We start from the raw sequence: 15866 nt of genomic DNA, 5'->3' as shown, positions 1-15866 counted from the left end.
TTCCAGCTCAAGAAGGTGTAAACAAAGACACGGCAAGGAGTTACTTGCCTGCCCTATTTGGGAACCTATGGGACATCAGGAAAAACAGTTTGTATCTTCCGTCCCGATATTCAGTGAAATGTGAGACTGCCGCTAGAACACAAGGAAAGCTTGCAGCAACAACAACAAATCATTTTGACTCATCAAGCCTGCCACAACTGGGGTTCTTCAATGATGGTTCTCTCGGACTTACCCCACCCAAACGCTACCCTCTGATCTCCTACTTTAAGGAACACCAAGTTCCCTCACCTCCCTGTCCTTCAAAATAATGAGCAGCACAGTATAAATAGACAGCCAGTCTTATACCGAGTATCACACACCGAGCGCAGCTTGTCCTCGCTGACCCACACTGGCTCCGTTACCCACCATCTCACACTTTAAATTCTCATCACTCCATTGTCTCTCCCTTCCCTATCTATCTAACACCACCCCACCCCCCCCCGGAACCCAGGCAAAATTAATTTCTCTTGACTCCAGCCTCCTGCATATCCCGCTCTCCCTTCATCACATTGGCAGTCGTGCCTTCAGCCACCGAGGTACAACTCACTTAAATTCCTTCCCTAAACCTCTTTACCTCCCTTCTCTTCTTCCAAGATCCTCCTTAAAACTCAAATCTTTCGGCTGCCCCTCCTGATCTTCTCCTTTGACTCAATGTTGTGCTTTTCCTCATGCAGCTGAGAAGTGTATTGGGACATTAAGGGTGAAAGCAAGTTTTCATTGTTTGATCTGCCCAGTTTATCTCCAGCACAGTGGCTTGGGGTTACCACATCAATAAAACTAGTTTGTTACAAGGGGCCTGAAATTCATTCTGAAATATCTCCTGGTTTCTCACGTTTGTTGAAATTTGTCAAATTTCTAAGAAATTCACCTGATGTTTTTACAGCTCTGCCTTGGCCAACACATGGTGCCTGCGGGTACCTTTATTGATGCTGGCTGGCACGTTTCCCGTGCAGATGGTATTTTCTGTGGCACAGGGATGCTCAGTGACCACGGAATATTAGTGGTTATTTTGTCTGTGATGCTTCAAGATTTTGGACTCGGTAGCCACGTTACCACTACCTGGATAAATCGTAATGTAAAAATCAAGACTTTGCTATCCCATCGGCTAAAGCTGAGCAGGTTGTTAAAATGCCATCAACTCTGAAACCTTGAAGATCACTTTTATGCATGGCCAAAAACCACGGAAATTTCTACCTCTCAATTGCTCCAGGAAATACTATTTGCATGGACCACGTGCCAAGAGCAATAAAGGTAATTACAAGCACAATAATGTGATGGACACAACTACAAAAACATCAAATGAATTGTAGAGACCAATGCTACTTTTATGCTGGCACCCAAAGCAACTGTGATGACCTCACTGTGGGCATGGGTCAGAATCCTGCAGCATTCATACCACTGTGTACATCAAGCCTGTCAAACTGCAGTTACAGGAGCAGAGATTTTGCTCAGGATCTCAAACTATCACATTGGCATTCTACACTATCATTGCTTGGAGACCAAAGTACATTCGAGAACTCCTTTTGGTGTGAGACTGAGCATCAGTTTATACTGTGCAGTTACAAGCGTGAAACAGTCAGCCAGCCTGCCTCACTTACAAAATCTGAAGAGGTAAACCAGTGACTGGGGAAGGATTCTACTTACTTGGCTCTAGATAACCTTGTAGCCTGAACGCCCTTATGGGTTGGGCGCTCAAAGTGGGACGGGTAGTGGAAAGCTTTCTGTGCTGGTAGGCTGTGTGTCTTTAATCAGTAAAACCCTGGGCATATCTTGGGGTCTCTAAATCCTGGCTCTGCTGACCTATACCTCAGCTTTGTGCACTTGGGCAAATGGCATGTGTTGCTACATGGACAATGTGCACACTCCATATCAGCAAAGAGAAACGCCATCCATCTGGATTTCTCAGAAGCTTGGTTTGGAAACCTTTGATGGGTTGCCAAGCATGTCGGACACACACCTGTCCCCTTCCCCCCACAAAAACACAAGCAGTCAGAGAGCAGGCAGGCATTCTCGAGGGAAATTACTTTGTTTTTTCATTCTCAGGATGTCGACATCGCTGGTAAGGTCAGCATTTATTGCCCAGCCCGAGCTGCCCTGAGGTGGTGGTGGGCCTTCTTGAACTGTTGGGCAGCGAATTGATATAACCTGCTGGTTTGCTGGGCCACTTCAGAAGGCAGTTAAGAGTCAATCACACGAGTGTGGGACTGGAAACCACTTAGGCCAGACCAGATAAGTATGACAGGCTTCCTAAAGTACATCAGTAGGATTTTTACGACAATCTGACAACTTCATGGTCAGTTTTACTGATTAAAAAAAAAATTAACTCAAAGTGCCATGGTGGGGTTTGAGCATATGTTCCCTGGATTATTAGTCCAGGCTTCTGGATTGCTACTGCAGTAAGATAACTACTACCCAACTAAAGCCCTTGATACGGTCGATTACTGGCATCCATTGTGTTAAGTTTGGCAGTATGCGTGGGCCTTTCCTGCTACGACCAGAGCCGAGATGAAGTTAGTGTCCAGGTCAGCTTCCCACTGCGCACCAGGCAAACTAAAGCATCAAAACAATGATTACGATTCTGGCAGCACAAAATTGTAAGTCGGCCAAATGTTAACAGAAGTAACAGATAACGACACACCCAATGGTTAGTGCAGCTCAGTGTGAGCACACGCACGCTCTGGTCTGGACCGCAGAAAGCGCATCCTCATCTGTTACCAGAACTCTTAAATTAGCACCCTCATCCAGGCAGCATCTGCAACCACATAGCATCATTTAGCCCTTGGCCTGCAATAAGTGGGGACCTGATAACATCAACTCTCGGCTTATTAAAGGAGAAAAAAAAATAAGAATTTGTAATCAACTTAAACACGATTCCTTTAATGGGTCATTTGCCCTCCCAGACCAATACTTCTCGAATCCTTTTGCTCCAATGGTTGTAGCCTCCCCCCCCACCAATATAGAAAGCCGCTTATACCAATTATCAAATTACTGCAAAATACTTGCGTATTTTGGAAAATGACTTTCTGCTTGTAATTATGTTAAATTACAATTTGGCTCCCACAGTTGCTCAGGGGTGTGTGCTGCATATGAACAGTGGCCTAAATAGATTCCAATAAAATAGACCGAGTCAAACACTGGCTGTGCACTAACACCAGCAGTCCACTCGAGACAGCTTCTGGTGATCAGGCGCTTTCACCACTTTAGGGCACAAATGACCAGGAGAAAGCTAACCGGTTATTTCCCCCTCTCTGCGTATTTTTTATAAAATCACTTTTCTTCATCCAGTTGGTCCAAGTCGGCAGTCTGCACTCTGTAGCCGTGAGCCTGTAGCACCTGGTAGGTCTCGGGCACCATGTTCCCTTCCATTTTCCCCTCGCCCCCACACCGCCCTTCGTTCTGTGACACCGTGCCCCCGACATCGCAGCACTGCCCTTCGTTCAGTGACACTCCCCTAAACCACCCACAAATGTATTTTTAAATCAGTATCAAGCCTTTAAGATTACTGCTTTGGAATTTCCTGTACTATGAAGGGGAAAATGTAATAAAAATGATAATTAAGTTGTTGATTAATTGTGGCAATCAATGAGTCTACAACAGACCCAGACATGACGCGAAGAAACTCTCAGTGGAGGAGATCTTTGGGAACCACAGATCCAAAGTCCCCTGTTCCTCGCCAGCAGCTGCACTCCCCACACATCATGTCTCACATTACTCATATACTGCACCCCAAAATATCGTTTTCTGAAAGAAATCTAATAATGAAATAGGCTTAAAATTAGGCTAGTAATTTGGATTTTAGAACCCATACATGCAGGCTTTCAGTTTTGTGTTAAGTGATTAAAAAGAAAGTCAGCTGGTGTTTGAATGGCTTGAAACTGAGTGAACCTGGTAATTACTTGGTAACTTCAATGCATTTTATTGGACGCATTTGGTTGAATTCGCTAAAATATATCGTCTTTAATTCAGGGTTTATTTTGCATAGGAGTGAATTTTAAAAAATCTTAAATTCTTTTGAGTTTGACTGTACTTTCCCAGTGGGGTTTCACTCTGTGATTATTGAATATCAGCAGAATCTAGTCCTCTGTAATTTCATACGTAGGATTTGAGAACTTTGATACACAATGAAAAGACTGAAGGTTGACATTGCCATACTGGTTTCAGATAGTAAAAACAAAATACTAAATGATTCTAAAGATCACGTGTGCACAGGAGTAGAGGAAATCATGTTGATAAGAAGGGTGCACAACTCTGCACTTTCGCTCAAACTATGTTTGTGAAGTTTGGATGGTACTTCCCTAAACGGATATCAAAGGGATGGAGTAGTGCTGTGGGTTCAGAACACACTTCTTTCCCGTGGCCCAGGGCTTGAATGCATCACTGACTGAAAAGATGAATACTGCGAAACCTATAAATTAGGGACACGTAAAGGACTTGCATCAGGTGTCTTTATCTTCAAAATGATCTCTGTATGTACAGTAAACCGGATGAGCCAAATATCCCAGGATTGGCTGCATTTTGTGCAGCGTCCCTTCATTTATTTGCCCTCGCCTGGGATTGTGCCTAATTCTGGAGCCCTGCCAGCAGGATGTGATTTCAGTGCATTCTCTGTTTGTTGGGTTTCCCAGTTCAGTGTCATTCCGGGGTCCTCTTCCATTGAGGGAGGGATGTCCTGATCCTGGGATCTGCTACACTGGCAGCCTGCACAGGGCAAGGTGGCTGCTGTAGGGTCGGAGCGCCTAGCAGATCTCAGTCAAATTGGGGGAGGATTCATCTCCTGCAGACCCCTGTCCGGGACCCCCCTCCTTCCGTGTGCTGCAGCTGCTAATGTTTGAAGTGGTGGGGGGTAGGTAGGGGGCTGGAAACAGCTCATCAGTATCTGGCATACCCGTGGAGTAAGGTTGCAAACTCTGGTTCAAAGCATTCCTGGAGAACTGATCATCTGGCACTCTGCCCACATGACGTCAGCTCACACAACGTCCACAAATGTTACTGGATTATCCTTATAAAGGTTGGGTCCCCTGCAGTTGAAAATCTGTCTGTTTTCGTGCCTGCAGCTGTTGTGTGAGAAGTTCCAAGAACCAGGAGGCCACTCGGGAGCAGGTGAAGAGGGGGAAAAAAAAGAGGGAAGCATTCGCTCCATCTGTGTCTCCAAACCCCCAATCTCCATCCAAGCCCCCAGCCTCATCTCCCCTAATTTGAGTCCCCCCCCCTCCCCCCGCGAGTTCATCAGCTTATTACATTCCCCAGCGAGTTCAGGGCCCTATCACACCTCCCCCCTCCCCCCGCGAGTTCAGGGCCCTATCACACCTCCCCCCCCACCCCCAGCGAGTTCAGCACCCTATCACACCTCCCCCCCCCCCGCGAGTTCAGCACCCTATCACACCTCCCCCTCTCCCCCCACGAGTTCAGCACCCTATCACACCTCCCCCCCCACCCCCAGCGAGTTCAGCACCCTATCACACCTCCCCCCCCCTCCCCCCCCTCCCGCGAGTTCAGCACCATATCACACATCCCCCCCCCAACCCCCCCTCCGCGATTTCAGGGCCCTATCACACCTTCCCCCTCCAGTTCAGCACCCTATCACACCTCTTCCCCCCCCCCCCCCCCCTCCAGTTCAGCACCCTATCACACCTCCCCCCTCACCCCGCGAGATCAGGGCCCTATCACACCTCCCCCCTCACCCCGCGAGTTCAGGGCCCTATCACACCTCCCCCCTCACCCCGCGAGATCAGGGCCCCCTGATTCCTGACGCCTTCGCACCGTACAGGCAGTTTCCAGCTTTTGTGTAATGGAGATCTTTTTACCCAGCATCCACAGCGAGAGAGAACTCCCTCGCTCCCTGTGATATAGAGCTGTGCAAGCATTCAATCCCAGAGATATAGTGGTTTCTCTACTGCCATGCATGCTGGATAAAGAGATATTTATTACACAAAAAACAATTCACCTGCTGCTGCCTCACACTTACCTGTGTCTCCGATGGTTTAAGTTGTAAACAGACTTGGTGCAGTGAATAATATGCAAGTACCAGTGGTTTCAAGGGGCAGTTATTTGGGACTCTCAGTGAGGGTGTGTTATTTTGCAGGTATCGGTTTGTACTGTAATAATCGGTTTCACTGTAATTCCTCACCCTGCTGGCTTCAAAGGTCATTAAGTAAAACAAGCTGTGCCAGTCTGAAACTGTCTAAAACCACTTGCTCCAACCCTGCACGAATCAGTATCAAATAGTGAATTCTGTGTGAGCTGGAGTTTTTAAATGGCAGCAGTGAGTGCGAACACGAGAAACATGCTTTAATCCAAACTCCAGCACGCTTCACTTCCATGAAAAACAAATAATAATTTAAAGAATGAATGACAGTTGCTTGGCTTCAAATGATATTTCTACAATCAGTATTTTGAGGCTTAACCACAAGTCTCTTCAATGGCCTGCTTCAAATGGGTGGTCCCAATGAAATCTGAGAAAACAGTGCTCGCAAGTGACAACTCAAATGGCCCCCTTTTGACAACGCAGATTGAGAAGTGTGCTCATCAGTTTCAGAATTTCTCAGACTCAAAAGGTTCTACAAGAGGGCGTTGAACATGACATTGAAAAGAATAATAAAAGGACACAGTGCTGATTTCACAGTGTTTAGAAGCAATTACGCAAAGCCTTTGTGACCGTTTTGCATTTCTCTTTGGGAAGCATGTTCTCGTTCACACACAAACACTAAGGTTTCCCCTTTCACATCCCTTTTCCAATTTCGTTTTAGCAGTGCCATTCTGTGCCCATTTCCGTTCTCATCCCCAAACATCACTCAAAAAAAGGAACATGATTTCTAACAATAGCAGGGTTTATGATCATTGCAAAATACTGAGCACATTAGAGACAAATGCAGGTATTGAAGCTTTTTGTTGGTGTAACGGCGTGTGTAAATGAGCAGAAAGCAATATGGGCCAATTCTTAATGCTGACCTCAGCCACACTTGTTGGCAACCCACTGAAAGAAGCTAATGACCTCCTCACACCAGGCTACTCTTGTACATCTCTTAATGGCTGACTCCGAGCAACATTACCAGGAGCCTTGGAGTGGTGGCAATCAGGGCTCAAATACAGGGATTCATACCATCACAAGATAAGGAATAGGTCGCACTCTATCATGTCCCAGACTGCCAACTGAACAACTGGAGAATAGGTTAAGTTTTCTTTTCTCTATACATTTGATGTGAGGATGGTATATAGAAAGCCTGTTGTTATTTTTTTATTTTCTTGCAATGAGAACATGTTTCCTTGTGATTATGCATGTCCAAATTGAAGCGTTCATAACACAGTACCATATGACAGATTTCAGTGCTCATGCTCTTCCTCATGTGGCAGCTAATTTATCAAGGACAAGATGTTAAAGAAGCATTTACTTTTATGGGTCTATTTGCAGCACACCCAACAACAAAGCACCAGCATGATGGAATGCAGATGTAAAGAGGTGAGGGCTTTGGCATAAAGTGGGAGGGAGGAGGGGGTAAATATCACAGGGAAGCTCATAAAAATCCCCCAATGACTAATAATTAGCGAGTTATTGTGATCGGGAACGCACTGTCTGAATGAGCGGTGGAAGCAGATTCAAAAGTAACTTTCAAATGAGATTTGGATAAATACTGGAAGGGAATGTATTTTTTTGACAGGACAATGGGGAACGAGGAGGGAGTGGGGCTAATGGAATAGCTTTACCAAAGAGCCGGCATGGGCACGTTGGGCTGAAGGGCCTTCTATGCTGTGTGATTCTATAATGATTGGCTCAGGAGTGGCATTGGCAAGCAGCCAGGAACGGCTTGTCTGCCTGCCCTCTCAGACATGGCCTGCTGAAATCGAAAGATGATGAGACACACTGGAGGATATTCAGTGAGCTCTGGAAGATTTGTGCCCAGTTCCAGCAACTCCCCCCTTATTGTCTCAAGGATCCTTGGATGCATCTCATCCGGCCCGAGATTCATTTAGCTTAAGACTGCACAGCTGTTCAGCAACCGTGCTGGTAACAATGTGAATAGTGCCACAACTTACCGCTACAACACCCTCAAATTCACTTCCCAGATCAAATGAGTTACTCATCTCCTCCTTGGTAAAGATTGAGGCCCAAAACTTATTTAACACGCTTGTCATGCCCTCATCCTATCCCACTTTCAATGGGCCCACTCCATCCCTCCTTTTTCTTTTCCGCTTACTATAACTAAAAAAAATGATCCTTCACGTCTCTTGAAATATTCAATTCAAATTTTTTCTTTCCAATTTTGATGCTTTTTAAAAAAAAAACAATCCTGACATGCCTTTTGGCATTGAATCCATCTTAGTTCTGTGTCATTTTCCTTCATGGCCTTACATGCTTTCTATTCTACTTTATGAGTTGCTTGGTACCCTGTTGAACAAAGCAGGAGTGCCTTTAAGCTTAGTACCTTTGGTTTTCATGGGTGCACATTGGTCCATTGCAGGCAGAATTACCTTCTTGAAGGAACTCCATAGTTCCACCACTCTCTGAGCTACTGCAAACCTCCCAGGCCCACACTGACAAGACACCCCAAGCGCATAAAGTTGGTCCTCTTGAAATTTTGTTTAGGTTTTAGTAACCTCATCAATGCTTATAATGTCAAACGTGATCGCATTGTGATCACTGGTACTCAGAGAGCATCACCCATCTCTGTGTTGGAGATTTGAGCAATCAAATCCAGGGTGTTTTATTCCCTTGTTGGCTCTTCTACAAACTGAGTCATAAAATAAAACAAAGTCTTCCATTAACTCTAGAAATCCCTTCCGTGCCTTACCAGTAGAGGCATAATTGTCCCAAACAATTTCTAGTAAGTGAAAATCTCCAAATACTATAGTCGGTCCCTTACCTGTCACCTTTCTATCTCATCCCATAGTTCCAGATCAAGGCTCTCGCCCTAGCCTGGGGGTCTGTAGAATAGCTCCAGTAATAGTTTACCTCTGTCATCAGCTATCTATCAAAGTACAATTAAAGAGTTGATAGGGCAGAGAGAGAGAGAAACTATTTCCTCTGGTGGAGGAGTCCAGAACTAGGGGACAGAACCTTAAATTTAGAGCTAGGCAATTCAGGATATCAGGAAATAATTCTTCACACAAAGGATGGTGGAAATCTGGAACGCTTTCCCCCAAAAAAGCTGTTGAGGCTGGGTATCAATTGAAAATGTCAAAACTGAGATTAATAGATTTTTGTTCAGCAAAGGTATTAATGGATATGGAATCAAGGCTACTGGAAATATACTTACCAATGAGACAATTCAACCTACCACTAGGGAATGCTTTGGGCCATGGGGGTACACTTTTCTTTGGAGGGAATGCTGGTGTATCCTGTTCCTATAAATTGATTCCGCGCCTGGCCTTTCCTTTGTTCCCTTGTGTCCCAATACTGGAGTTTATATATACTGCACTTCACTTATTGCATGGCATGATTTAGTTAAGATTGCCTTGTATATGGCAACTCTAATCTTTTATTGCTGGAAGATACTTCCTAGAATTGAATGATACAGCACAGGAGGCCATTCGACCCATCGTGCTTGTGCCAGCTCTTTGAAAGAGCTACCCAGTTAGTCTCACTTCCCCGCTCTTTCCCTAGCCCTGCACATTTTTCTCCTTGAAGTATTTATCCAATTTCCTTTTGAAAGTCACTATTGAAGCTGCTTCCACCACCCTTTGAGGCAGCACATTCCAGATCATAGCAACTCGCTGTGTAAAAAAAATCTTATCTTGCCTCTGGCTCTTTTGCTAATTACCTTAAATCTGGGTTCTCTGGTTACCAATCCTACTGCTACTGGAAATAGTTGCTCTTTATTTATGATTTTGAACACCCCCATTAAATTTCTCTTCAAGCTTTTCTGTTCCAAGGAGAACCACCCCAATTTCTCTAGTCTCTCCACGTAACTGAAGTCCCTCATCACTGATACCATTTTAGTAACTATCCTCTGCACCCTCTCTCTGAGGCCTTGCCATCCTTCCGAAAGTATTGTGTCCAGAACTGGGCACAATACCAGCTGCGGCCTAACCAATGATTAAGGTTTAGCATAACTGTCTTGCTTTGTACTCTATGCCGCAAGGATCCATATGCTTTAAAAGCCTTCTCAACTAGTCCTGCCACTCTGAAATATTTGTGCATGTACAAATGTCCCTAGGTCTCTCCATTACTTCACCCCCTTTAAAATTGTAACATTTACCACATTTTCAAGAGTCAACTGGGCTCAAGTGGCAGAAGATTTGGGGTTCAAGCCCCACTCTACAATTTGAGCACAATTTAGGCGGACATTTCAGTGTGGTACTGAGGGAGGGGCTCATTGTCTCGTCCTTTAGACGAGATGACAAACCGAGGTTCCATCTAGCTGTTCGTGGTTCAGTCGGAAATCCCATGGATCTATGCAAAATGGAGCCGGAAGTCCTCCTACTCCATCTCATTGATGCTTATGGCACTGTTGCCCACAAAACAGCGCAATTTATTTCAGTGTATGTGAATCAACTTGGGACATTTCTGATGTGGGATGATGTATATAATGCAAGTTCTTTCTTGGGGCAAAATGTTCACCAAGGTGACACTTTCAACTGTTTTCCTTCCTTTCTGTGAGGAAGCGCCTTGGATCATTTTACCATGTTAAAGTCGCTATATAAATACAAGTTAGTGTTGTTGAACTGTCTAGGCTTCACTCAGCCCCACCCACTTGAGATAAGAGTCAACCTAGGTGCCAACCTGCATTCGACCACTTTTCCCCACTCAGATTTAGTGCTTATGTCAACAATGCACTCATGAGAAACTGGTTACTAGAAGCAAAAGCATAAACAAATGTAAGTGAACCAAAAAGGAATGACTGTTGTTGCCATTTCTGCTTTTTGTTGATTGTATGTTACCCTATATTTATTTTAAAAAGGAAGCACATTGAACAGCCAAACAAACATAGCACTTGGTTAAAAAAAAGAGGCCAATAATGTTAATACTAGGGAATTATTCAAACACATACTTACCAATGAGACAATTCAACTTACCACTAGGGGGCGCTTTGGGCCGTGGGGGTACACTTTTCTTTGGGGGCAGTGCTGGTGTATCCTGTTTACTTTGAAAAGGGTCATCAGCGAATCCTTGCCCTCCAAACTGTCCCGAGCCAGAAGTAGTAAAAGGATCTGAATTTGAGGGCTGTAGATACAATGCAGAGAATACACGGTCAGTCCTACTGCACCTTACAGGGTCTGGTTTATTCCAAAAATATTAAAGAAAAAAGATTTGGATTTATATAGCGCCTTTCACGACCACTGGACATCTCAAAGCGCTTTACAGACAATAAAGTACTTTTGGAGTATAGTCACTGTTGTAATGTAGGAAATGCGGCAGCCAATTTGTGCACAGCAAGCTTCCACAAATAGCAATGTGACAATGACCAGATAAACTGTATTTGTTATGTTGATTGAGGGATAAATATTGGCCAGGACACCGGGGATAACTCCCCTGCTCTTCTTTGAAATAGCACTATGGGATCTTTTACGTCCACCTGAGAGAGCAGACGGGGCCTCGGTTTAACGCCTCATCCGAAAGACGGCACCTCCGACAGTGCAGCACTCCCTCAGCACTGCACTGGAGAGGCAGTCTAGATTTTTGTTGTGCTCCAGTCCCTGGAGAATTGCTTCTAATGACCCCCTATCTTCACCCCCTCCCCTAATACTTTACCTTGGTTATGCCTCATCTGATCGTGGGCGAATCCAGCAACAATTGTATATGTAACATGTATGTGACTCTATACGTGTTACATGTACACTTGATGCTGGATTCCCCCCAACAGAAAAGATGGGACAGTGAGCAGTGGAATTCAGCTTGTTCAGCCACTCCATTCCCAGCCGTCAGCAAATGGTACATCATGTTAGCTGTGCCACTCTGCCAACATAAGGCTTCCTATCATAAGTTTTCAATTATCCTTAAAAAAGATATATAGGTCAATTAACTTACTGTTACCATTGCAGCACTTACCTTTTGGAGATATATAAAGGTTTAGGGAACTGCTCACAGTTGACTCAGAGTTGAGGTGAGCACTGAGCAACAGAAAAGCAAAGTCAAACTCTGCTCTATGCTGAACTAGCTGATGCCAGCTACGACAATGGTAGTTCACTACGAAGATCTCAGCATGATCAGACAACAATCTGCACGTCCCCACTATGCAGAGAGCATGTGTGTGGATGTTGGGTTAAGGCCATGACTGGGCTCTGCTGTGATATCATCCAAGAATGAACAGGTCGTTGACTCTCAGTGGTCAGACTCACACACGAAGAACTTGAGCCAGGCATAAGGCTGTTTGCGCCCCAGTAGCAGTCACCGTGCTCAGGAGAGAAAGGGAGATGTGGAAGAAAAGGTTCTGAACGAAGAGGGCGGGAGGGGAAGAGAAAGGTGGGAGAAACATAGAAATTTACAGCGCAGGAGGAGGCCATTTTGGCCCATCGTGTCCGCGCCAGCCGACAAAGAGCCGCATGGCCCTTCGTCAGCAGCCCTGAAGGTTACATAGAAACCTATGAACAATGGCGGAAAGGCAAAGAGCACCCAGCCCAACCAGTCCGCCTCACACAACTGCGACACCCCTTATACTAAAAACATCGACACTGCACCCCAACCTCTCCCGGGAGAGGCAAAAAACAGATAAAAATCCAGGCCAACTTAGGGGAAAAAAAATCTGGGAAAATTCCTCTCCGACCCATCCAGGCGATCGAAACTAGTCCAGGAGATCACCTTGGCCGTATTCTATTCCCTGGAGTACTTACCATTATATCTGCGCCAACCAACAAAAGATCGTCTAGTCTAATCCCACTACCAGCTCTAGGTCCATAACCCTGCAGGTTACGGCACTTCAAGTGCACATCCAATCATCTCTTAAAAGTGGTGAGGGTTTCTGCATCCACTACTCTTCCAGGCAGCGAGTTCCCAAAGAAGACCCCCCTCAAATCCCCTCTAAACCTTCCACCAACCACCTTAAAACAATGCCCCCTCGACCAATGGAAATAGACCCTTACTATCCACTATGTTCAGGCCTCTCAATATTTTGTACACCTCGATGAGGTCTCCTCTCAACCACCTCTGTTCCAATGAGAACAAACCCAGCCTATCCAATCTGTCCTCATAACTAAGATTCTCCAATCCAGGCAGCATCCTAGTAAATCTCCTCTGCACCCTCTCTAGTGCAATCACATCCTTCCCATAATACAGCGACCAGAACTGCATGCAGTACTCCAGTTGTGGCCTAACCAAAGTATTATACACTTTAAGCATAGCCTCCCTGCTCTTATATTCTATGCCTTGGCAAATAAAGGCCAGCATTCCGTATGCCTTCTTAACCACCTTATCCATCTGGCCTGCTACTTTCAAGGATCTGTGGACAAGCACTTTAAGCCCTCCCAAAGTGCACCACTTCACACTTCTCTGAATGAAATTCCATTTGCCACTGCTCTGCCCACCTGACCACTAGATTGATATCCTCCTGCAGCCCATGACTTTCCTCTTCATTATTAACCACGCAACCAATTTTAGTGCTGTCTGGAAACTTCTTAATCATACTTCCTATATTCAAATCTAAATCATTGATATGTACCACAAAAAGCAAGGGACCCTGTACTGAGCCCTGCGGAACCCCACTGGAAACATCCATCCAGTCACAAAAACATCCATCAATCATTACCCTTTGCTTCCTACCTCCAAGCCAATTTTGGATCCAACTTTCCACTTTGCCCTGGATCCCATGGGCTTTAACCTTCATGACCAGTCTACCATGCGGGACCTTATCAAAAGCCTTGCTAAAGTCCATATATACTACATCGTATGCACTACCCTCATCGACCCACTTGGTTACCTCCTCAAAAAATTCAATCAGGTTAGTCAAACATGATCTTCCCTTAACAAATCCGTGCTGACTGTCCCTAATTAATCCTTGCCTATCCAAGTGCAGATTTATCCTGTCTTTCAGGATTTTTTCCAATAATTTTCCCACCACTGAGGTTAGGCTGACAGGCCTGTAATTACTCGGCCTATCCCTTTTCCCCTTCTTAAACAAGGGTACTACATTAGCAGTCCTCCAATCCTCTGGTACCATGCCCAGATCCAAAGAGGACTGGAAAATGAAAGTCAAGGCCTCTGCTATTTCCTCTTTTACTTCGCTCAACAACCTGGGATGCATTTCATCTGGGCCTGGGAACTTATCTACTTTCAAAACTGCTAAACCCTTAATACTTCCTCTCACTATATTTATTTCATCCAGAATATCACACTCCTCCTTGATAGCAGTATCTGCATTACCTCTTTCCTTTGTGAAAACAGATGCAAAGTATTCGTTAAGAACCCTACCAACATCTTCCACCTCCACACAAAGATTACCCTCATAGTCTCTAATAGGCCCTACCCTTTCTTTAGTTACCCTCTTACACTTAATATATTTATAGAACATCTTAGGGTTTTCCTTAATTTTACTGGCCAAGAATTTCTCATGCTCTCTCTTAGCATTCCTAATATACTTTTTAATTTTGCCTCTTAACTTTCTATATTCCTCTAAAGATTCTATAGTATTTAGCGTTGATATGTGACATAAGTGTCCCTTTTTTTCTTAATCCTCCCCTGTAAGTCCCTAGACATCCAAGGGGCTCGAGAATAATTTTTCCCAGCTTTTTTCTTTAAGGGCACATGTTTGGCCCGAGCCTTCCGGATCTCCTCCTTGAATGCCTCCCATTTTCCGACACCGATTTACCCACAAGTAGCTGTTTCCAGTCTATTATGGCCAAATCATTCCTTAACTTAGCAAAACTAGCTTTTCCCTAATTCGGAACTTTTATTCCAGCCTATTCTTGTCCTTGAATCTGACTGAATTATGGTCACTGGCACCCAACTGCTCCCCCACTAATACCCCTTCAACTTGCCCAGCTTCATTTCTCAAAACTAAATCCAAGACCACCTCTTCGTGTTCGGCTTGCTACATGCTGACTAAAAAAGTTCCCTTGAATGCATTTCAAGAATTCCACATACTCTATACCCTTCACACTAAATTTGTCCCAATCAATATTTGGATAATTAAAATCCCCTACTATTACTACCCCATGGTTTTTGGACCACAGCAGTTTGCCTACATATTTTCTCCTCTATCTCCCTCCCACTGGAGGGGGGAGAGAAAGGCGGAGGGGGGGGGCTGGTGAGGAGAAGAGAAAGGCGGCGGGGGGACGGAGAAGAGAAAGGCGGCGGGGGGACGGGGGAGAGAAAGGCTGGGGGGGGGGGGGGGGGAGGAGAGAAAGGCAGGGGGAGGGGAGAGGAGAAAGGCGGGGGGAGGGGGAGAAAGGCGGGGGGATAGGGGGGGGGGAGAAAGGCGGGGGGATAGGGGGAGGGGGACAAAGGCGGGGGGAGGGGGGAGGGAGAGAAAGGCGGGGGGAGGGGGAGGGGGAGGGGGGAGGGAGAGAAAGGAGGGAGAGAAAGGAGGGGGGAGGGGGAGGGAGAGAAAGGAGGGGGAGGGGGAGGGAGAGAAAGGAGGGGGGAGGGGGGGAGGGAGAGAAAGGCGTGTGGGGGGAATGGGGGAGAGAAAGGGGGGGGGAATGGGGGAGAGAAAGGGGGGGGGAATGGGGGAGAGAAAGGCGGGGGGGAGGAGAGAAAGGCGGGGGGGAGGAGAGAAAGGCGGGGGGGAGGAGAGAAAGGCGGGGGGGAGGAGAGAAAGGCGGGGGGGAGGAGAGAAAGGCGGGGGGAGGAGAGAAAGGCGGGGGGGAGGAGAGAAAGGCGGGGGGGAGGAGAGAAAGGCGGGGGGGAGGAGAGAAAGGCGGGGGGGAGGAGAGAAAGGCGGGGGGGAGGAGAGAAAGGC

The 15866-nt window shown here is 45.9% G+C and overlaps 1 protein-coding gene across 1 annotated transcript in view; it reads right to left on the bottom strand.

The window, feature by feature from the left end:
• The window catches only part of eps15l1a (epidermal growth factor receptor pathway substrate 15-like 1a), a 395109-nt gene that overhangs the window by 96200 nt on the left and 283043 nt on the right, over window positions 1-15866 (bottom strand). Inside the window, exon 21 of the mRNA XM_070860699.1 lies at window positions 11050-11197. Coding sequence (XP_070716800.1) covers window positions 11050-11197 — 148 coding nt within the window. The remainder of the gene's footprint in view (window positions 1-11049; window positions 11198-15866) is intronic.

This window comes from Pristiophorus japonicus, chromosome 18 (assembly GCF_044704955.1).
Source record: "Pristiophorus japonicus isolate sPriJap1 chromosome 18, sPriJap1.hap1, whole genome shotgun sequence".
In the NCBI taxonomy this organism is placed as follows: Eukaryota; Metazoa; Chordata; class Chondrichthyes; family Pristiophoridae; genus Pristiophorus; species Pristiophorus japonicus.
The sequence above is the reverse complement of the archived record's forward strand: the minus strand, read 5'-3'. Positions and strand labels throughout refer to the sequence as shown.